The sequence below is a fragment of the Malania oleifera genome, chromosome 10 (genome assembly GCF_029873635.1).
Source record: "Malania oleifera isolate guangnan ecotype guangnan chromosome 10, ASM2987363v1, whole genome shotgun sequence".
NCBI classification, from domain to species: domain Eukaryota; kingdom Viridiplantae; phylum Streptophyta; class Magnoliopsida; order Santalales; family Ximeniaceae; genus Malania; species Malania oleifera.
In genome coordinates, this window is record NC_080426.1 from 8,274,743 (window position 1) to 8,297,980 (window position 23,238).

The window sequence follows — 23,238 nt, forward strand, 5'->3', positions numbered from 1 at the left end:
GAAGATTCCACCAATATAAGTTGAAAACCTTCAATAACAAGGTTTTATTCGTCGGGAAAATGCAACATGATACTGCACCTAGAATTTCCTGAATACCAACTATATTCACAGAACATTCCAGCTTATATATATAAAATTTGAAATTTCCAGACTAATAACTTGAACATCCTATTTCCGTCTCCAAATATGTAATTTTCGAACCAAGTGTCTAGCACGAACCTAAGAAATGGAGGGCCACAATGGGCCTAGATTTGAAACACAAACCAGGGCCTGCCACTGGTTCTCTCAACACAGTCAAATCAAAGTGGCATAAAACCAGAGGCCTGAGATTAAAATCATGCAGGCAAACATAATTATGTCATCATCCTGAAGACTCAAACTTAATCACAGGAAGTAAACCCATCAATGATTTAATTATTCAGTGGGTTCCATCAAACAATGACATCCCAGTTTTTAATTGTCATGTCCAAAGTTCAAAATGGAATATTCTGCAGGTAGAACTTACAAAAACTGTCTTTTCAAGTAGGTAGACGCCCAAAGAAAATGAAATGATTTAAGTTTTATTTGAGAGCAAAGATGCCAGGTGCACATTTGAATTTTTGTGGGTTGGATGAAAATGAATACAATTTTGAACTGAATTTTGTTAAATACAAATTTAAACTCCAACTTTGAAATCCAAGCTCCCAAACAGAGTGTATATTACAATTCACAGATGTCCAACCAGTGGGACAATCCACGGCAAGGAATACTTGTGAGTGTCGTCCAAGAAAAATGGATTTTCAGCTGCCCAATTATGGGACTGAAACCAACCATAGGTACAATTCTTCACCTACTACCGCAAACCTTGGCAAACCAAGTAAATTTCTCTTGATGAAGATCTTGTAGCTTTAGGCCTTAACCATGATGCTTTCCCAAAAAGTGGCTTGCAAATCTGGATAATTTCTGCAAGCAAACCCCCAGAAGAGGGTGAGTAAAATTACAGAAACAACATAATAAATAAAAGTATCTGCCTCTTCAAATATAAACTCCCACCCTTAACATCTTCACTCTCTAAAAGCTTAATCACAAGGTTGCCCCCTTGTCGCAGCACCCCACTGTTATTTGGAGCAGAAACAGAACCATCAGACTGCTTCTTCCTTTGAACATCATCATCAGGATGATCTATGAAAGCTGCTCCAAGAGCCAAGTCGATCGCTCGCATCCCCAACTCTGCAGACAAGGCTGCATCTTTGGTTGTAATTCCAGAAACCAAGGGACACATATCCGAGAGTATCACCGAAAACCCTTTCTGCTGCAAAATAGGAGAGCCATATAAAAGGGCAAATTTACTACAAACAAACTAATGTTTTGAAAGGCTCAAGGCTCACCTCAAGATGAGGCATGTCTAAAACGTCCGGAGGCTTGGTACCAAATTCCAAACCAACACATTACACATTGAGGCTTACACATTTGTAGAAAAGTAGACCTTCTGCATCTCATTTTGGGTGTGTGAATCTCAGCATGGATTTGGCTAGAAAATATTAACTACATGTTTATATGAAAGGAATGACATTTATTTGAGTAGATTTTTAAACTCCTGAACCTCAAGCTTTCCAAAATAATAAAGAGTTGCATTTTATGGCCCTCATCCCTAAAAAAGAGAGATCAAAGAAAGTGAAGGATTTTCGGCCAACTAGTTTGATTACTGGTTTGTATAAGATTTTGGAAAAGGTTTTGTCTAAAAGGTTGCAAGAGGCTTTAGGGGTACAATTACTTTGGTGCAAGCCATTTTAATTAAGGATAGGCAAATTTTTAGATGTTGTTTTGATAGCCAATGAAGTGGCGGAGGATGAGAGGACTGAGGAGGAGGGGAGGGAATGGAGTGATATTTAAGCTCGATTTTGAAAAAGCTTATGACATGGTGAGTTGGAATTTTCTGGAGCATGTTATGGACAAAAAGGGCTTTGGGGTAGCTTGGAGATGGTGGGTAAAAGGTTGTTTATCTTTGGTAACCATGTCAGTCATAGTGAATGGACAACTGAGGGATTGGTTTTAGGCTTCTTGTGAGCTGAGACAAGGGACCCTTTCTCTCCATTTCTCTTTACCCCTTTTGGAGATGTGTTGAGTTGTATGTTGAGAAATGCCCATAGTCTGATGAAATACAGGAGCTTAAGGTTGGTAGGGAGGAAATTGTCATTTGTCAGCTTCAGTTTGTGGATGATACCTTGTTGTTTCTTGAGGGCAATGTTGTGAAGTTCCATAAGGTTTTGATTCTGCGAAAAATCTTTGAGAAAATTTCGGGATTAAAGATCAATATGTCCAAGAGTGGGGTCGCGGATAATAATTTCAGATGTGGTAATTTAGAGGCTTTTGCTAATTTAGTGCATTATAGTAAGTTGGATTGGCCTTTAAATTATCTGGGTCTTCCTCTAGGTGGCAATATTAACTCCTCTTCTTTTTGCAAACTGGTGGCCAAGAGGGTGGGTAGAAGATTGGAAGGTTGGAAGAGGACTAATTTATCTTCACGGGGTCTTAGTACTCTAACCAGTGCTGTTCTCACTTGTCACCCAACACCACCCCCCCCCCCCCCAACAACACACACACACACACACCCCAATGTCCAAAAAAAAACCAGCATAATAAAACGAACATAGTTGTTGCTTTATAAAAGGGAACATCTCCAAAGTGCACATGGTAACATGTTTAACAACTGGTGACTTACCTATGGAACACAACCTTCTCCTGTTATTTAGTTAAGGTTGAGTTTATTTCATGGGCTAGACTTGGCTAAGCACTCTTCGCCTTCGTTTTGTCTCTTCGAGGGTTGTGTCACCCTCAATGCCTTCCTATCCAACATAGGCCACAACCTATTTACTTCCTCTCTCTCTTTAGAGTGCCCTAGAGAGTAGCTAGGAATTTAATAAAGTTGATGCTTTTCAATTTCCTTTGGTCGGGTCACGGGGAGGGTAAGAAAGACCACCACATTAGTTGGGAGGTTGTTAGCAGACCCAAATTTGACAGAGGCATGAGTCTTGGGAATGAGGTTTCCAGAAACATCTCCAATAAATGGTTGTGGAGGTTTCCTTTGGAAGTAAACTCCCACATGGCACAAGGTGTTTAAAAGTAAATATGGGCCCCATTGTAATGGATGGGAGGCAAGAGGTACTGGCATTATCTTCCATGCATGCCCCCGGGAATTTTTTCCCCTGTGGCGACTGTATTCTTCCTTCTTTTACTCACTACTTAGTGGGAAATCGAAATGAGGTTTGCTTCAAATAGAATGTTCGGGTGGGGGACACTTCCTCGGAACTAAAGGTGCCTTCGCTGTTCAAGCTCTCTTTTTTTCATAAAGCACCTATTAGTTCATTCATCTCTTTTAAGGGGTCTTGTTCGTGGAATTTCCATTTTTTTCAAGAATCACAAGTTATGTTTATTTTGAAAAAATGCCTATTACTAGGAATATATTAGTTACATTTAGTTACACAAAAAATTATGTTATTAGAATAAAACATATAACAATAAGGAAAACTTTTTATGAATCCATAATAAGGAATAGACTAGGAACAACTATTCCTAAATTTCACCATGCAAATGTCTATTCCTTTCTTATTCCATGTTGAATGAAAAAATAAGGAACATACAAGGAATACCTATTACCTATGCTTCCAAATTTTACATTATATTTCATCTTATTCTAAGGAATAGCTGTTCATCCAAACCAAATGTAACCCCAATGAAAGAGAGATGAACTTACCACCTTACTTTTCATTTCGGACCATAAGCAGGGATGTACAACATGAAAGCTCTACAATGCACTATCTAATGATATGAAATAAGCTCAGTAGAGTATGAGTATTTTTCTCAAAATAATATTTGCAATCTTTGACAATAATGTATATGATAAATTACTCAAAGATTTGACCCCAATAAAAATTTTCTCCCAAAAATATTTTTCAAGGAATAATTGGAGAACCTATGGTTTTTCTCTTAAGAAGATTTTTGCAAAAATCAATATATATGATCTTTAATGTGAAGTGAAATATGCAATAAGAGCTTCAAAGATCTAATATGTAATAAATATTTTCTTCAACAAAGATTTGCAATAAAAAATGTTTAGAGAAGTTAGGATTTATGTTCAAAAGTGTGTTTGCAATAAATATTATATGAGCTTTTAACCTTGCAATAGATGTGCAAAGATTCACAAGCTACAACAAGCTTCCCCAAAGATGTTTATCAAGAAAATATATGGGAGAAACCTTAAGCTTACTCTCAAAAATTGTTTTTAAGAAATCAAAGCTTGTGTGAGCATAAATGCTGTAAAAATAAATGCTCTAATAAAATGAACTCTTCCAAAAGAATTTTTCAAATGAATAGAAAGAAAGAGAGGAGAGTATAAAGATTTACCCCCAAAAAAAATATTGCAAAAGAATAAGTATGGGGAAACTTTGTTAAAAATAGCCCAAAATATTTGAGAGAGTTTTTGGCTAATCAAAGTTGTTAATTAAGCTTACGTGGGGCTATTTATAGAGTTTCAGAAAATCTGACCAAACCTTTTTCATAAAAACTAAAATCATACAAAAATGTTTAAATGATTTTTGAAAAAAGAGGGCAAAAATGTGATTTTAACATAGCCCGGTCAACCGACCCTTTCAGAGCCTTAATAGTTCGGTCAATCGACCTCTGTTTTTGGGCAGTTCATAAAGACCCAGCCAACCAGCCTTAATAGCTAGGAAGAATTTTTTTTAATACCCAATTCACTCCCCCTCTTGGGAATACACTATTCCTCTCACCTTCCAATAGGGAGGACAAGAGAGTGTGGGAAGGTGATCCTTCAAGGTTGTTCAGTTAAAAATACTTCTTTCTATAATCTTCAAGGCCTCCTTCTCCCATCTTTTTCCCTTGGATCCACATCATTTGGAAGGCTAAGGTTCTCTAGAATATTCATATTTTTGTCTGGACTCTGAGTTAACAAATGCTAGCCAGTTTGTGCATTGTAAGGTGGCAACACAGCTAAGGAATAGTCTCTTATCTTATTTTGGTGAAGACTAGGTGGTACAGTGGAATGTGGGCAATCTTTTGAACATGACATATAGGGGTTCTGGCCCAACTTGAGATAACAGCATTCTTTGGAGTGGAGCTATATTCATTATCTTGAATTTTTAAGAGTCGCATAAATTGTCATGTTGTTTGTGGCTCTTATACTTTGGTTTTCTTAAGCAAAGAAAGAAGAAAGAAAAACATGAAGGGGCAGCACAACAAGCGATCGTCGACGAATATCCTATGTTCGTCGACAAGAATACAGCAAGGGATCGTCGACGAACGTTCTATGATCGTCGTCGAGGAAATACCGACTAAGAATATCTCAGAGTTCTGAATTTGTCGACGAAAGCCTGTTATCGTCGACGAGTGGTCTTCTATGGATTGTCGACGAAGCTCCATACTCGTTGATGAAAGGTGCCTGGGTTGCGAGTAGTTTTTCTGAATTTTGAATTTTTGAACATTGGGTGGTTGGGTAAATGGAGGGAAACCTTCGAGGAACTATTATATATGTCATTCTGGGCATATATTGAATGAGAGTGTGATCATTTGAGAAGTGTATTGAGTACATTGTGATTTCTACAGTGAAATTTGTGTGCCATTGCTTCCATGGACGTAGGCTTTGCCGAACAACGTAAATCTTGTTGTTGTTCTTGTTCTGGTTGTGTTATTTACTTGTTGTATTTATTCCGCTATGCATTTTAGTTATTCGATCTTATCACAACAAATTGGTATCAAAGCGATTGTTGTTATGGCATCGGGATCATCTTCTGTAAGATTTGACATCGTCAAATTTGATGGAACCGGAAATTTTGGTTTATGACAAAAGAGAGTGAAGGACATTCTTTTGCAACAAAGAATGGCTAAGGCTTTGCTTGATACTCAACCGAAAGGAATGGATGAGGCAACTTGGGTAAATTTGAAAGCAAAGGCCGCGTCTACAATAAGCTTGTGTTTGGCCGACGAAGTTCTATCGGATGATGGAGGAGGATTCTCCAGCGGCTATCTGATGAAAATTAGAAAGTCGGTACATGTCTAAATCCCTCAATAACAAACTTTTTTTTTCAAGCAACATTTATATTGGCTTAAGATGGTTGAAGGATCAAATCTGGATCAACACATCAATGCTTTTAATCAAATTATTAGTGATTTGATGAGAGTTGATGTGAAGTTTGATGAAGATGATAAGGCTTTGATGCTGTTAAATTATCTGCCATCGACTCATACCTACGAAAATCTTATGACCACTCTTACGTGAGGAAAAGAAACTCTTGATCTTGAAGAAGTAACAAGTGTTTTACTAAACTTTCATCAAAGATTGAAAATATGTGATGAAGGAGAAAGAGAAGGACTTGTGGAAAAGGGTAGTAATGAGCGAGGCAAAGGAAAGTTTAAGAATGGGTCAAGTCAGAAATCCCAAAATCAATCCAAGAAGAAGAAGAAAATCCGGTGTTATAAATGCAGTAAAAGAGGACATGTGAAACCGGAGTGTCCGGATTGGAAGAAGGGAAATGCTGAAAAGCATAAGGGGATTTCAAAATCTGTGAATGTTGTTCAAGAAAAAGATTTAGCGAATGATGATGTTCTATCAGTTTTAGCGGAGTCGGATAATCTAACGGACTCTTCGATACTTGACTCAGCATGTTCTTATCACATAACTCCGAACAAGGAATGGTTCAACACTTACAGGTTAGTAAATTCTGGATCAGTTCTTATGGGTAATGATGCTTCTTGTAAGATCATTGGTATATGAAATGTAAAGATAAAAATGTTTGATGGTGCTGTAAGAACATTGTGTAATGTAAGACATACCAAAGTTGAGAAAGAATTTGATATCTCTTGGCACTTTGGATTGTAATGGCTTCAATTACAAGTCCAAAGGTGGAGTCTTGATGGTATGAAAAAGTAATCTAATTGTAATGAAATGGCAGAAACTAGATGAGAATATTTACACGTTGCACGGAACTACCGTTGTAGGTGGAGTTGCAACTGAGAATGCTGAATCATATGAGACCGTCTTGTGGCATATGTGCCTTGAGCATATGGGGGAACATAACATGAAGGAACTACACAAGAGGAAACTTTTGAAGGGCTTGAAATCATGTCAGCTGGAATTTCGTAGGATTTGTGTTCTTGGAAAAAAGAATAGGGCAAAGTTCAGATCGGCTACTCACAAGACGAAAGGTATTCTTGACCATGTGCATTCAAATGTTTGGGACCCGGTTAGAGTTGCATCAAAGGGTGGACATATGTATTATGTGAGTTTCATTGATGATTACTCACGGAAGGTTTGGGTTTACTTCATGCGTCACAAATCAGATACGTTTGCCAAGTTTAATATTTGGAAGGCTGAAGTGGAAAACTTGACAGGGAGGACAATTAAATACTTAAGGTCGGATAATGGGACCGAGTACGCTGATTCTCAATTTATGGAGTTTTGTGCGGAACAGGGCATTAAGAAGCATTTTACAATTCGCCAAACACCTCACCAAAATGGCATGGCAGAACAGATGAACCGGACTTTTTTTGAAAAGGCTTGGCGTCTCAGATTAAATGCATGGCTACCGAAGAACTTCTCGGCCAAGGAACTGAGTATGGCTTGTTTTTTGATAAACCGATCACCATCACTAAAGGGTAGAATGGCAGAAGAGGTTTAGACAGGAAATGCAGTAGACTACTCCAGATTGAAGGTATTCGGGTGTCCAGCCTATGTCCACGTGTCTAGTGAGGAGAGGTCTAAGCTTGACCTGAAGTCTCGTCGTTGCATCTTTTTAGGATATCCAGAAGTTGTAAAAGGGTATAAGTTGTGGGACCCAATAGCAAACAAGGTGATAATCAATAGGAATGCAGTCTTTGATGAGAAGGCTATAATGAAGCATACTCAAGAGTATGATGAAAACAAACAGGAGCCAGAAAGTTGGGGAAGTGATGAACATGTTGTGCAAGTGGAGTTTGACGCTCAGGACAACCAAAATGATCATGGTCCTATGGTTGTAGGGAGCTCTAACTCGGGAAACCAACAAGTCAACGATATTCCTATACGGAAATCCAGACGCACTATCAATCTTCCATCAAGGTATGGATTTGAAGCGTTAGTATCTTATGTTTTCCTTGTTGCAATGATCCAACTACATTTCAAGAGGCAGTGCACAGTGTCACGGTCCGACTATTTTCACACCCTTGTGAGAGGTCATGCGGCGCTAGCTAAAGCACTCTCGTTTAACTAGCCAGTCTATCGTTTACCAACATTCATCCATGAAACACTTTCATTAGCATTCAATCAAATGACAACGGAAACAGTAAGCATTCATGAAAGCAGTAAGCATTCATGAAAGCAGTGGTACGCAAGCAGTAAACATTGAAACTACGCAATTCATTAGCAACACCTCCGTTGACATTGGGTGTTTAGCGAGGGAGGCAAGTAGGCTGAACACGTTAACAATAGCTCGTGAGTTTTACAATAATTGATGAACACTTACCCTCCCCTAAAGAGGTTTTTATGTAATTATCATCCTGACACTAGGAAACATCAAAGTGACCAAGGAGTCATACTGCCTTATTTGGCATACAAAGACTCTACTAGAAGAAAATAACCCTACACTAGTATTTACATGATGGAAACTCATCTCAAGCACACAAGATAAGCGGTCACAGGCAAGCATAATGCCCTGAACAAGCTTAACTCGTGACATTTTCCCCCACTTATGCAGTCGACATCCTCGTAGACTTTGGCAGTAGGTACACTTCAAGTTTGTCCACGAACGATTGAATATCTTCCACAAAAATCCAGCTGATTTCTTTGTCATCAAGGCATTTCCACTTCACTAGGAACTTCTGCCGCTTCTTTCTTGAGGATATGAACTTTCTGACTGCAAGGATCTCTTCAACGTCATGTCTGTCAAGTTGCACTGTCTTCAACTCTGTTTTGTTGGACTGACTTTTGCTTAGGTCATTGGTCTTGGCGTTGAACGGCTTGAGGTAGCTGACATGAAACTGCGGTCTTCTCCCCTGATCTGCCCACTTCTTCATTTGCTTAGAAGCTTTCTTCAAATAGGCTCAGGCAAACTCTGCATTCTGTCTCCATTCTCTGGTGAAGATGTACGCCTTGGGACTCTTTTGTCTGTACGCCCACTATGTGAGGTAACAGTGGCAGCTGGCCTGTAACAAGCTCAAAAGTACTTTTGTTGGTTGTTGAGCTCCTTTGGGCATGGCCACAAAACGGAGCCACATCAAGTAGTTGCACGTCATTCTTCTAGTTGTCGTTGACAAAATGATGCAAGTACTCATCTAGCAACTCTCTGAATCCCTTCATCTGTCCATCTGTATGTCGGTAATAACTCGAAGAGATGTCAAGATGTGACTTGGACATCCTGAAAAATTATGTCAAGAAGTTCTCAGTGAACATTGAGTCTCGGTCACAAACAATAACTTGGGGAAAACCCCAATATCTCACAATAGTCGCAAGGAACAATTGTGTTGTCTCCTCTGTCGAACAGTACTTTGGCACGTCCATGAAAGCACCATACTTCTTCCGCTCACCCTTGTCTTGTTGGCAAGTGAGACAAGTTTTGGTATAATCAACCACATCATCCCACATGTGCGGCCAATAATACCTCCCTCGTAGTCCTGTCATTGGAGTCATTCTCCGCGAATACCCCTCAACGAACTTCCTGCAATATATAGTAAGGCCAAGAAAGGAACACAACTCCTTCACTGTCGTGAGAATCTTCCGTTCTTAAATTATCCTTACCTTCTCCATACCCCTTTGGATACGACCTTGTTCAACCACATGACCAAGGAATTTGTTGCTCCACTGAGCGAAAGAGCACTTCTCTTTCTTCACATCCAAACTGTTTCCCCTCAGCCTATCGAACACCTTCTGTAGATGCTCTTCATGTTTCCTCTGAAACAACACCAATGTTCCCAACGGTGTTTTGGAAGGGCGAACACATCCCGCTACCAATTCATCATGTTGTTTTCCCAACTCCACTATCTCTAGAGGTGCTATCCGACATGGCCCTTTAGTAGGTGGTTTCACTCCTGATAACTCGATCTCATGCTCCACAATCCGTCGTGAAGGCAAATTGTGAAGTAGCTTATCCGGCAACACCTCCTTATCCTCATTCAACCCCGCTTGGATGGTCGTAGGCTCCAGCTCTTGGCCTACTTCTTTGCCTACCACCACCGTGGCTAGACATGTCTGCTCACCCTGACCCAATCCCTCATTAAGTTGTAAGGCTAAGAGGGACTATCTGTCGTCTCCTCTCATTGCAACGACTTGCACTATGCACGAGTGATCTCCCATTAGACACAGGGAACCAACCAAAGGCATCAGTACTGTCCTCGTCCCCCTTAGGAACTCCATTCCTAGAATGACTGGAAAGTCATCCAATGGCACCGCTATGAAATTCACATGACTTTCCCACTGTCCAAGCTTCACAGTAACTTGTTTGGCTACTCCCAGAGTAGGCTAGGCTACAGAGTTAACTGCTTTCATGTATCCCGTATCCTTCTCTAAGGATAAGTTGAGTCTCTATGCTTCCAACTGCAAAACAAAATTATGAGTAGCCCCGTATCCACCATAGCGCGGGTACTCTTCCCATTGATCCTCAAGTCCACAAACATTAACCCTTTTGCTCATGTAACTTTCGGTGCTTTGCCTGCTTTTCCAATGCGCTCACCAGCCACACTGAACCTACCCTCGGGACATCATCCTCTTCCTCCTTACTTTTCACCACTTTTCCCGAAGTGGAAGCTTGTTAATGCATTGAGTAATCCCTTGTGTTGACACACACTCTGTGAGATCCACCACACAAGAAGCACGAAATTTTACTCTTTCCCTTTCCATTGGGTGTGTTGAACCCTTGAGACGACGAAGCTTCCTTTAAGGTTGATGATTTAGAGTCGGCTCCCCCACTCTTGGGTTTGCCTTCCTTGAAAGACTTTCCACTGTTTCCCTCTCCGCCAAACCGTTTGGAAGAAGCAGTATCATCACCAGCGTAGTCAATCAAGCGTTCTGCAGCAGCTTGTGCAGTTGACAAGTCTTAAACCCTTTGCCTGTGAAGTTCAGATCTTGCCCATGGTTTCATCCCCTCTAGAAAATAGAACAACTTGTCTTTCTCCGACATATCCTGAACATCCAACATCAAAGCAGAAAATTGTTTCACACATTCCCTGATCGACCCTGTATGCTTGAGATCTCTCAGTTTTCTCCTTACATTATACTCAACATTCTTAGGAAAGAATTGGGCCTTGAGCTCTCTCTTCAAGTCTACCCAATTGTCGATTCCATAGAGTCCAGTTTCAATCTCTTGGTACTTGGTACGCCACCACAGTTTGGCATCACCAACCAAGTACATGGTCGCAATATTCACCTTTACTTGTTCTGAGGTCATCCTCACAGTGTGAAAGTACTGCTCCACATCAAACAAGAAGTTCTCTAACTCCTTGGCATCTCGGGCACCCCCATACGTTCTAAGTTTTGGTACCTTGGTCTTGCTAACTCCCCGAGTGTTGGAGTTCCCCATAGAAAGGACCATCAGATTCACCTTTGCATCCAGATCAGCCATCCGCGACTGCAAAGTTTCAACTATGTGGCAAAAGTCCTCTGACATGTCGTCTATTAAACCTGCTTGATGTTTTTGTGATCCCATCACTTCATCAACAAGTTCTCTCATCTGGGCCACCTCTGCGGCCACAGTATTAGTTGTTGCCTCAACCTGTGCTTCTAGCATGCTGATCCTCTCAGCATTGTTTGGTGCCATGGTCACTTACCAAAACTTTCCAAATCCAACAACAAAGGCAATCGAATTCACATAGCAACTTAACCTTGGGCTCTGATACCAAGTATCACGGTCCAACTATTTTCACACCCTTGTGAGGGGCTGTGCGATGCTAGCTAAAACACTCTTGTTTAACTAGTCAACCTATCGTTTACCAACATTCATCCACAAAACACTTTCATTAGCATTCAATCAAATGGCAGCGGAAACAGTAAGCATTCATGAAAGCAGTGACACACAAGCAGTAAACATTGAAACTACGCAATTCATTAACAACACCTTCGTTGACATTGTGTGTTTAGCGAGGGAGGCAAGTAGGCTAAACACGTTAACAATAGCTAGTGAGTTTTACAATGACTGATGAACACTCACCCTCCCCTAAAGAGGTTTTTATGTAATTATCATCCTGACACTAGGAAACATCAAAATGACCGAGGAGTCATACTGTCTTATTTGGCATACAAAGACTCCACTAGCAGAAAATATCCCAAGCACATGAGATAAGCGGTCACAAACAAGCATAATGCCTTGAACAAGCTTAGCTCGTGACACACAGCTAGGAGAAAGATACGTGGATGGGAGCGATGATTGAGGAGATGGAATCACTACATAAGAACCAAACTTGAGATTTGGTGGAACTTCCAGATGGGAAGAGATCAATAGGTTGCAAATGGGTATATAGGAAGAAGGTGACAATTTCTAAAAAGCAAGGAGAGAAATTCAAGACACGGTTAGTGGTAAAAGAATACTCACAGAAGAAGGGGATAGATTATAATGAGATCTTTTCTCCGGTGGTTCAACATACTTCTATCAAAATTGTGTTGAGATTGGTAGCCCATTACGATCTTCATTTGGAACAAATGGATGTGAAGACAGCATTTCTTCACGGTGACTTGGAGGAACAAATCTACATGATACAGCCAGAGGGATTCATTGAACCAGGAAAAGAGATTTTTGTTTGCAGGTTGAAGAAATCTCTTTATGGGCTGAAATAGTCTCCAAGGCAATGATATAAACGGTTTGATTCTTACATGATCAAGATTGGCTACAAAAGATGTGAGTATGACTGCTGCGTATATGTGAACAAGCTTAAGGATGGTTCTCTTATTTTCTTATTATTGTATGTCGATGACATGTTGATAGCTGCAAAGGATTTAACTAAGGTGAATCAGTTAAAAGACCTGTTGTATAAGGAATTTGACATGAAGGATCTTGGTTCAGCCGAGAAAATACTTGGGATGGAGATTCGCCGTGACAGAACTGCAAGGAGGTTATGGTTATCTTAGGGTGGTTATGTACAAAAGGTGTTGGAGAGGTTTAGCATGGCTGATGCAAGACCGGTGTGTACACCTCTAACGAATCATTTCAAGTTGTCTACTGTAGATAGCCCAAGTACGGATGAGGAAATCCAGGACATGTCAAAGGTCCCCTATGTTAGTGGTGTGGGGAGTTTGATGTATGTCATGGTGTGTATGAGGCCAGATTTGGCTCATGCGGTGAGTGTGGTAAGTAAGTTTCTTTCTAATCTAGGAAGGCAGCATTGGGAAGCTGTCAAATGGATACTTTGATACTTACAAGGTACATCAAGATAGGGTATCATGTTTGGCAAGCAACAGGGTTGTCCTTCAGTTATGGGATTTGTTGATGCTGATTATGCTGGAGATATGGATGATAGAAGGTCTACAACAGGATACGTGTTTACCCTTGCAGGAGGACCGGTGTGTTAGAGATCCATGGTACAATCTCTGGTAGCATTATCCACGACTGAGGCGAAATATATGGCAGTTGCCGAAGCTGCAAAGGAAGCCTTATGGCTTACTGGTTTGGTCAGAGAGCTGGGGTTACAGAAAGATGGTGTGGTGCTGCATTGTGATAGTTAGAGTGTCATTTACTTGGCGAAGAATCAGATATACCATGCTAGAACCAAGCACATTGATGTGAGGTTCCACAGGGTTCAAGATATAATTGCTTCGGGTAAGCTTGTGTTGGAGAAAGTTCACACGTCTGAAAATGCAGCGAATATTCTGACGAAATCAGTTACTTAAGAGAAGTTCAAGTATTGCTTGGACTTACTTCATGTCTCCAAGTGATAGAAGGAAGACATACCCAATCAAGCGTTTTCAAGTTCAAGGTGGAGTAGTTAAACGTGTTTTTCGGGATTCTCCTAAGGGGCATATAATAGCCAAGGTGGAGATTGTTGTTTATGGCTCTTATACTTTGGTTTTCTTAAGCAAAGAAAGAAGAAAGAAAAACATGAAAGGGCAGCACAGCAAGCGATCGTCGACGAATACCCTGTGTTCATCGACGAGAATACAGCAAGGGATCGTCGACGAACGTTCTGTGATCGTTGTCAAGGAAATACCAAGAGCAGGAATATCTCAGAGTTCTGGATTCATCGACGAAAGCCTGTTATCGTAGACGAGTGGTCTTCTATGGATCGTCGACAAAGCTTTGTACTCGTCAACGAAAGGTGCCTGGGCTGCGAGCAGTTTTTCTGAATTTTGAATATTTGAATGTTGGGTGGTTGGGTAAACGGAGGGAAACCTCCGAGGAACTATTATATATGTCATTCTAGGCATATATTGAATGAGAGTGTGATCATTTGAGAAGTGTATTGTGTACATTGTGATTTCCATAGTGAAATTTGTGTTTCATTGCTTCCGTGGATGTAGGTTTTACCGAACCACGTAAATCTTGTTGTTGTTCTTGTTCTGGTTGTGTCATTTACTTGTTGTATTTATTCCGCTGTGCATTTTAATTATTCGATCCATATCACAACATGTCCCAACTTCTTATGGGATAAAATGGTGCTCTTAGCTTCTATTTGAGTCCATTTTTTTGGTTATTTATGGGATTTATTACTGTCAGACCTTCAAAGGGATAGGATGGTAGCTCTGTTGTAATCTTTCCATTGATTGTTTATTAGTTTTAAACTCAATGAGGACTTCTCATCCTCCTCTCTTATACTTCGTTTTGGTTCTCAATAAAATTTTCTCTTCTCCAAAAAAAAAAAGATAAAAGAAAAGAAGATTCCACCTCTGTACTATCCTATGCCTTATTGATGGTAGACCAAACACGGGATGTCTTTCCCAAGTGCAGACATAATAATTAGGTTTTTTTTCCCTTATTTTTCTTTAAAAAAAAAAAAAAGATTGTACCTCCTTTATCTTATTATATTTTTTTATTTTTATCATTCAAATGAGGGCCCCTACCACTAGGTATCAAGGATTCAAATGATAAAGGTCCATTGGTTTCCTACTACCTAAATACTAGGTGATGATCCTCACATTAAAGAAGTTGAGTTTCTAGTATTCAAAACTAAATAAAATAGAGGGGGTAGCAGGTGGCTTAAACCTGCCGGCTCAAGGCTTCTGCCACTTAACTTATATGATTTAGGAATAATAGCCTACCAACATGGCTACGCTTTAGAAACTTGGAAAGGAATCCAAACTTATTTTCCACCCCAAATATCACCTTTCCCGAAAATCTCATTTTCTTAAAATACAAAAGAATTATTTTCTGAAACCAGCAAAACTCTTCAAAATATAAAATAAACATTTCTTCTTGCATGGGATCGTGGATGGGCTCTAAACTAGTAAGTGTCAATTAAGAACAATATATTGTTTCTCAAGGACTCAAGTGACCATTAGATATTATTTTGGGGACTGAAATTAAATCCATTCAAAAAAAAAAATAGTGATCTAAGAAAATAGAACATTGTGAAATCTCTCTCTCAGATGTTTGTGTGCTGTGTTTTAACGGTCCGGAATGTGCATTGCATCTTTTTATAGATTGTGATTTTGCATGGAGCATATGTTGGGTGTCCCTCCTTATGGGGGCCCTTGGCTTGAAAGCTGCCCCACTCTTTAATGGTTGTTGGCTTCCCAATAAAAGCAAAAAGCTGGAGCTGTTCTTGAATATCCAGCCCAAGCCTCACGCGCAGTCACTACAGCCTCTTCATCTTCCTTCTGCCTGCCTAAGCATTTTTGGTGCAGCACTCTCTATTCTGATTTCCACTCACACGGTACCTCACTAGCTCCCAACGCCTGCAGCACCTCACGCCTGCTGCCAGCCAGTTATCTTCTCCACTGCAGCAACCAGCTGCTGCTCTTCTCTACTCCGGCTGTGTTATTAACAGCATATTGGTATTTCTCTGGTTGTGCTATTTTGGTTGATTGTTTGAAGTTTTGTTCACAATATTTTGATGAGGCTTATTTCATCTTACTGCATTTGTTATACACCTTTTGTGTATTTGTAAGACTTGTGCCTTTTGTATCCACTTTGTACAAATTTGGTGATAGTGGATTTGGACCACCGTGCCCCGTGAACGTACCTCAACATTTGAGGAAACCACATTAAATTTCGTGTGTCTCATTTTTTTATAATTTGCATTACTCCATTGATTTACTTGTGGGAATTGTTCGAATATAAATTTTTTTCCCAACAAGGGGTATCAAAGCCTAGTTATTTGCACTCATTAAATTTGTGTAAATCATGGATGGTAATGTTGGTCGTATGATTAGCTTTAATGGAAGCAATTGGGTAACTTGGAAAACAAAAATGCAAAATCTTTTATTTTGCAAAGATTTGGATGAACCTATTAAGGGTGATAGCCAAAAGCCTAAAGACATGAATAATGATGAGTGGAATAGACTTAATAGAAAAACCGTTGGTGTCATCCGACAATGGATTGATGATAATGTTTTTCATCATGTTTCTACTGAAACTTCGGCACATGAATTATGGAAAAAATTGGGAGGTCTTTATGATAGAAAGTCGGCTACAAATAAAGCTTTTCTTTTTCAAAAATTAGTGAATTTGAAATATAAAATGGTGGTCTTATTACCGAGCATTTGAATGAGATGAAAAATATTATCAATCAGCTTGCTACTATGAAAATAGTTGTTGATGATGAGTTGCATGCCTTAATGCTTCTTAACTCTTTGCCGGAAAGTTGGGAAACTTTGGTTGTGACAGTTAGTAATTCGGCTCCTAATGGAATTGTTACTATGAACCAAGTAACTAGCAGCTTGTTGAATGAAAAAATTAGAAGAAAATCAGTTGGTTCTTCTCATTCAGAGGCACTTGTGACAGAAAACCTGGGGAGAGGTAGAAGTAAGAGTATAGTTTCGCACCGTAATGATAAATCAAGAGGCTGGTCTAACTCAGTTTTGAAAAAGGATATTGAGTGTCACTATTGTCATAAAAAAGGGCATATGAAGTAGGAGTGTAAAAAATTGAAATTCAAGAAGCAAAACAAAGAGAAAAAATTTGAGAAAAAGCATGAAAGCACAACTTCAATTGCATCTGATGGTAATCCTATGATTGTTTGTGAGGAAAATTGCATTAATTTGACAAGTCAAGAGACTAATTGGGTTATTGATTTCGGTGCGTTATTCCATGTCACTTCTCGAGAAGATTTCTTCACTTCTAATTCCAAAGGTATTTATGGAGTTGTTCGGATGGGAAATGAAGGTTTGCCAAAAATTGTTGGCATAGGAAATGTTTGTTTGGACACAAATCTGGGATGCAAGTTGGTGCTAAAAAATGTGAGACATGTACCCGACATTCGGCTAAATTTAATATCTACCGAAAAGCTTGATGATGAAGGGTTTGACAACAATTTTGGTGATGGAAAATGGAAGCTCACAAAGGGTAATTTGGTGGGCTAAAGGCAAGAAGACCAGTACACTATACATGATGCAAGGTAAAATCAGTAATGATGTCGTGAATGCCATTGAGAGTCACTCTTCCACCGATTTGTGGCATAAGCGACTTGGGCACATGAGTGAAAAAGGAATGCAATTTTTGTTCAAAAAGAAGCTCCTACCCAGAATGAAAGGTGCCCCTCTTAAAGCTTGTGTTCATTGTTTGGACGGTAAGCAACATAGAGCTTCTTTTCGTACAAAGTTTATTACTAAAAAATCTAATGTTCTAGATTTGATACATTCCAATGTATGTGGTCCTTTGAAAGTTAAATCTCATGGTGGTATACTTTATTTTGTTACTTTTATTTATGATTGTTCAAGAAAAGTTTTGGCTTACACTTTGAAGACTAAAGATCAAGTTTTAGATGTATTTAAGCATTTTCAGGTTAAAGTTGAAAGGGAGACTAGAAAGAAGGTGAAATGTGTGCGCTCAGATAATGGTGGAGAGTACATTGGCCCACTTGATGCATATTGTTACAGCCAAGGCATTAGACATCAAAAGACCCTCAAGAAAACCCGTCAACAAAATGGAATTGCCGAAAGGATGAACCGCACCATACTGGAGAGAATGAGATGTATGCTCTCTCACGCGAAGTTGCCAAAATCATTTTGGGGTGAAGCAATGAGGACGGCTGTGGACTTGATCAATTTGTCTCCTTCAACTCCTCTACTTGGTGAAGTTCCCAAAAAAATTTGGAAAGCTAAGGATGTCACTTATGATCATTTGAAAGTGTTTGGTTGTCGTGTATTTGTTCACATTCCAAAAGATGAAAGATTCAAACTTGATGACAAGACAATGCAATGTATTTTTATTAACTATGGGCATGATGAATTTGGATACGGATTGTGGGATCCGGGTGACAAGAAAGTTGTTAGAAGCCGAGATGTTGTATTGTTTTGAAGATCAAACAATTGAAGATTTTGGCACGATTGAGCAACCACAATCTAGTGGGAATGATTTTGTTGACTTAAGAGTTACCTTCTCCACCTTTGGCATATGATGAAAATATGGAAGATGTTCTTCCACCTCTTGAAAATGTTGGAAATGATGAAATTCCTAGTGATGTTGAAGATGAAAATGAGGGGGAGCAACAAGTTCAAGAACAAGCTCCATTGAGAAGGTCTTCAAGAGAGTCAAGACATTCAACAAGTGATTATGTTACTCTAACGGATCAAGGGGAGCCTGAAAGTTATCAAAAAGCCATGAACCATGAAAATAAAGCTGAATGGATTGAGGCTATGCAAGAGGAAAAGAAATCCATAGTTGACAATCATACTTATGATTTGGTTAAACTTCCTCCTAGAAAGAAAGCTTTGAAAAGCAAATGAGTGTTTAGGTTGAAAAATGATGGAAAGGATCTTCAGTACAAGGTTAGGCTTGTGGTAAAAGGCTTTGGTCTAAAAAAGGGAATTGACTTTGATGAGATATTCTCACCGGTAATGAAAATGTCATCTATTCGGGTTGTTCTTGGCATGGCAACAAATTTGAATTTAGAAGTTGAGCAACTAGAAGTGAAAACTGCTTTCTTACATGGTGACTTAGAAAATGAAATTTACATGGAACAACCGGAAGGCTTCAAACAAAAAGGGAAAGAGAATTTAGTGTACATATTAAAGAAAAGTTTGTATGGGTTGAAGCAAGCACCACGGAGATGGTGCAAGAAATTTGATTCTTTCATGATTGATCATGGTTACTCAAAAACCTCTTCGGATGATTGTGTGTTTGTGAAAAAAATTTTGCATGGTACTTAAATTATTCTCTTTCTCGATGTTGATGATATGCTTCTTGTAGAACAAGACTCCTCCAAGATTAACAAGTTGAAGTTGGAGTTGAGCAAGTCTTTTGCTATGAAAGACTTGAGACCAACAAAGCAAATTCTTGGCATGAGAATTGTTCGTAATCGTGAAAAATGGCAAACTTGGTTGTCTCAAGAAAGATAGATTGAAAAGTGTTTGAGTGGTTCAATATGGATAAAGCAAAACCCGTTGGTTGCCCACTTGCCAATCACTTCAAGCTTAATACAAAACAAAGTCCAACAAGTGAGAAAGAGAAGGAAGAGATGAAGAAAATTCCTTATGCTTCGGCCTTTGGGCCTTTAATGTATGCAATGGTTTGCACAAGACCGGATTTAACTCACGTCGTTGGAGTTGTTGGTCGGTTTCTCTCTAATCCGAGAAAAGAGCATTGGTTAGCGGTAAAATGGATTCTCCAATACCTTAGAGACACTTCAAAGGTGTGTTTGTGTTTTGGAAATGGTAAATCTATGCTCCATGGATTCACGGATGACAACATAGCCGGTGATGTTGATTATAGAAAGTCAACTTCGGGTTATTTGATGACTTTTGCAGGGGGAGCTGTGGCATGACAATCTAAATTACAGAAATGTGTTACTCTATCTACCACGGAAGCTGAGTTTATTGCCATTACAAAAGTTTGCGAAGAATTACTTTGATTGAAGAGATTCTTGAAAGAGGGGATGGAACAGGAAAGATATTTTCTTTATTGTGATAGCCAAAGTGCAATTTATTTGAGCAAGAATTCTATCTTCCATTCAAAGTTAAAACATATTGATGCTAGATATCATTGGATTCGGGATGTATTGGATAAGAAATTGTTGCAACTTGAAAAAATTCACACCGATGATGATGGTTCAGATATGATGACAAAAGCATTGTTTAGAGACAAGCATGTGAAGTATCGAGTTTTGGCCAGATTGGTGGAGTTGTCCCCATAAGTCGAGAGGGGGAGATTTGTTGGGTGTCCCTCCTTGTGGGGCCCTTGGCTTGAAAGTTGCTCCACTCTTTAATGTTTGTTGGCTTCCCAGTAAAAGCAAAAAGATGGAGCTGTTCTTGAATATCCAGCCCAAGCCTCACGCGCAGTCACTACAGCCTCTTCATCTTCCTTCTGCCCGCCTAAGCATTTTTGGTGCAGCACAGCAGTTTGGCATCTCTATTCTGATTTCCACTCACACGGTACCTCACTAGCTCCCAACGCCTGCAGCACCTCACGCCTGCTGCCAGCCAGTTATCTTCTCCACTGCAGCAACCGGCTGCTGCTCTTCTCTACTCCGGCTGTGTTATTAACAGCATATTGGTATTTCTCTGGTTGTGCTATTTTGGTTGATTGTTTGGAGTTTTGTTCACAATATTTTGCTAAGGTTTATTTCATCTTGCTGCATTTGTTATACACCTTTTGTGTATTTGTAAGGCTTATGCCGTTTGTACCCACTTTGTACAAATTTGGTGATAGTGGATTTGGACTACCATGCCCCGTGGAGTGGACGTACCTCAACATTTGAGGGAACCAAGTTAAATTTCATGTGTCTCATTTTATTTATTATTTGCATTACTCCATTGATTTACTTGTGGGAATTGTTCGTATATAAATTTTTTTCCCAACAGCATATGGAATAAGCCATTTGGTTTTTCTCAGCAACTGTTGTCCAGAGACAGTGGAAGATTTTTTAGCATTTTCTTTTGTTGGTTTTGGCAGGAAAAGCAGTGATCTGGAAATGCGTTCTCTTTGCAGTATTTTGGGGACTCTGGATGGTACACAATGCATATATATTTTCGGGGAAGAAGTTGTCATATTAGCTGGTTTGGGAGAAGATTCATTATTTGGCTTCTCTTTGGTGTGTAGAGGTCATGGGAACTTTAAGGGGGCGAACTTTTGGAATATTCAGCAAATATTGGCTATATTTGTTGGATTGTTAAGGTGTGCTGGTTTTGCTGTGTTCTTTTTGCTTTCCAGCTTTCTTTTCTGCTTTTGTCTGGATTTTTTTCCAGATTTAAGGAGATATCTTATTCACCTGGCTGCATATTCTTAATCTATTAATAAACTTCTTCTTTTGCTAGCAAAGAAAATAAGCATACCTCCCCCCATTCCGCATTAACCAACAATCCAAGGAAGAGAAACCAAGATAAAAGTTTCAAATATTTCAAGATGATAACAAATTTATTGATTTAGTACCTGAGGAGAGAGGGCTCTAACTTGTTCCTTGGGAAGGTTTATAACATCTGCAGAAACGGTTTGAACCCTGGCGTCACAGTGAAGAGAAGGAACCTTCACCTTCTGTTCTGCAAAAACCCACATTCACAAACCAACCCAGGAATTCATTGCCTCAAAAACTTCAATTACCAAATAAAAAAAACGCATGCAAGCCTAATCTAGTGATCTAGATGAACAGAGTACAAGAATCTCACCTTTAAATCAATACCCACAACAGCCCCACCATTTTTTAATGGACCTAAGCTCTGACAAGCTACCTGCGATGAAATTATAAAACAGCGAGCGCCACGAAAACAAAACAAATAAAACAGAGAAAACAGGAGAAAATGGGTAAACAAACCTGAAGCCAGGCTCCAGGGGCACAACCGAGGTCGAGAACAGATGAGCCGGGTTTTATGAGTTTGTATTGCTTCTGCATCTGAAGCAGCTGTTCTTGCAATGAGAGAGAGAGAGAGAGAGAGAGAGAGATTACAAAAGGATTGCAGAAATTAGGAAGGGAATAGAAGTGAAAAGGAACCTTGAAAGCAGAGCGAGCAACGTAACCGAGGCGCTGAGCCTCCCTGTAGAAGAAATCGGGCGCTCCCGCCCCACTCATTCTCCTGCAGCGCTCCCCACACCTCCACCACCCCCACCACTTGCTCCTCCTCCTCCTCCTCCTCCTCCTCCTGCACTGAAAACAAACCCTTCTGCTGGGGGAAATGGGCCCAAATCCAATGGGCCCGTTAAAGAGAAATCTGCATGATATTGTTGGGCAGAGCTTTAATGAAGACTAGCTCGGGTCCAGTGGTCCGCGAGCCCAAAACTCAAACTTGTATTTTATGTATGCATGTCGATGGTGTTGCATTGGGTCATGACAGAGTTTCAAACGAATCCAAACGAGTTTTACGATCTTAAGTTTGTCTGTTAAATGCTTAATTGAATTTGAGATAAGCCAAATTCAAAGTATGCTCAGGTATTCTTGTTCAACCTTATTAAATATATAAATAATAAGTTCAATGGTTCTTATCAATTGAACATTGCTCATAAATAATGTCTATTTTTTTTAACCTTCTTACTGAAGAAGATAAGAAACTCTTAAGATTTTATTAGACAAAAGATGTTACACTATTATTAAATTTAGGTTATGGTGTTCAAGCTAAAAAATTTATGCCTAAATAATCCTTACTTTAAGCCAATTATAGTCTAATAGGCTTAATTTGAACTTAAACCAAAGCACTCATAAGTTGAAATAAGTTAAACTCATTCATTTGAATTTGAATTTTTAAAAATTTTAATAAAATGTACTATAAAAATATAGAATTTATTTTTTTCAAATCCCATAAATCTAAACTACAATCTCAAAATTCATATTCCAAAATATTCCTTAATTTACTTGCAGATGAATTAATGTGTCCAGGGTATACTTATGCATTGAAACATGTATTCAAAATATTTTTTAACATTTGAAACATGACTTAATCAAAATTAATTCTTGTCTCTATTTTGTAAAACTCATTTGCAGCTTTTTCATTTTTGATTCGTAAAAAAATGGCTCCATTTTTTTCTAGTTAAAATTGTAATTCCTTGATTTGTATGCTTCAAACAAAGAAAAATTTAGATTTGTAAATGAATTTCACTTGAGAGCATGAATTTCGGTCATTAAATTTGGATTTGGGTGTATTTAGACAAATTTTAATATCATTTTATATTATATTTATCTAAATCAATTATAAATTCAAATCTA

At 39.1% G+C, this 23,238-nt stretch overlaps 1 protein-coding gene across 4 annotated transcripts; it reads right to left on the minus strand.

The window, feature by feature from the left end:
• Positions 1–539: 539 nt before the first annotated feature.
• LOC131165301 (uncharacterized) lies at positions 540–22,248 on the minus strand. 4 transcript variants are annotated; one of them, XM_058122960.1, is made up of 6 exons: positions 22,033–22,248; positions 21,856–21,942; positions 21,710–21,772; positions 21,477–21,578; positions 1,033–1,288; positions 540–942 (listed from the first exon to the last, which is right to left on the minus strand). In XM_058122960.1, exons 1-6 carry the CDS (start codon positions 22,108–22,110, stop codon positions 833–835), a joined length of 696 nt encoding a protein of 231 aa, XP_057978943.1. In that variant the 5' UTR covers positions 22,111–22,248; the 3' UTR covers positions 540–832. The 4 variants fall into 4 exon arrangements, with proteins under 4 accessions (XP_057978943.1, XP_057978942.1, XP_057978944.1 ...); XM_058122959.1 differs by having other exon boundaries at positions 1,033–1,291; XM_058122961.1 differs by having other exon boundaries at positions 1,033–1,291; positions 21,856–21,933; positions 22,033–22,197.
• Positions 22,249–23,238: the final 990 nt, after the last annotated feature.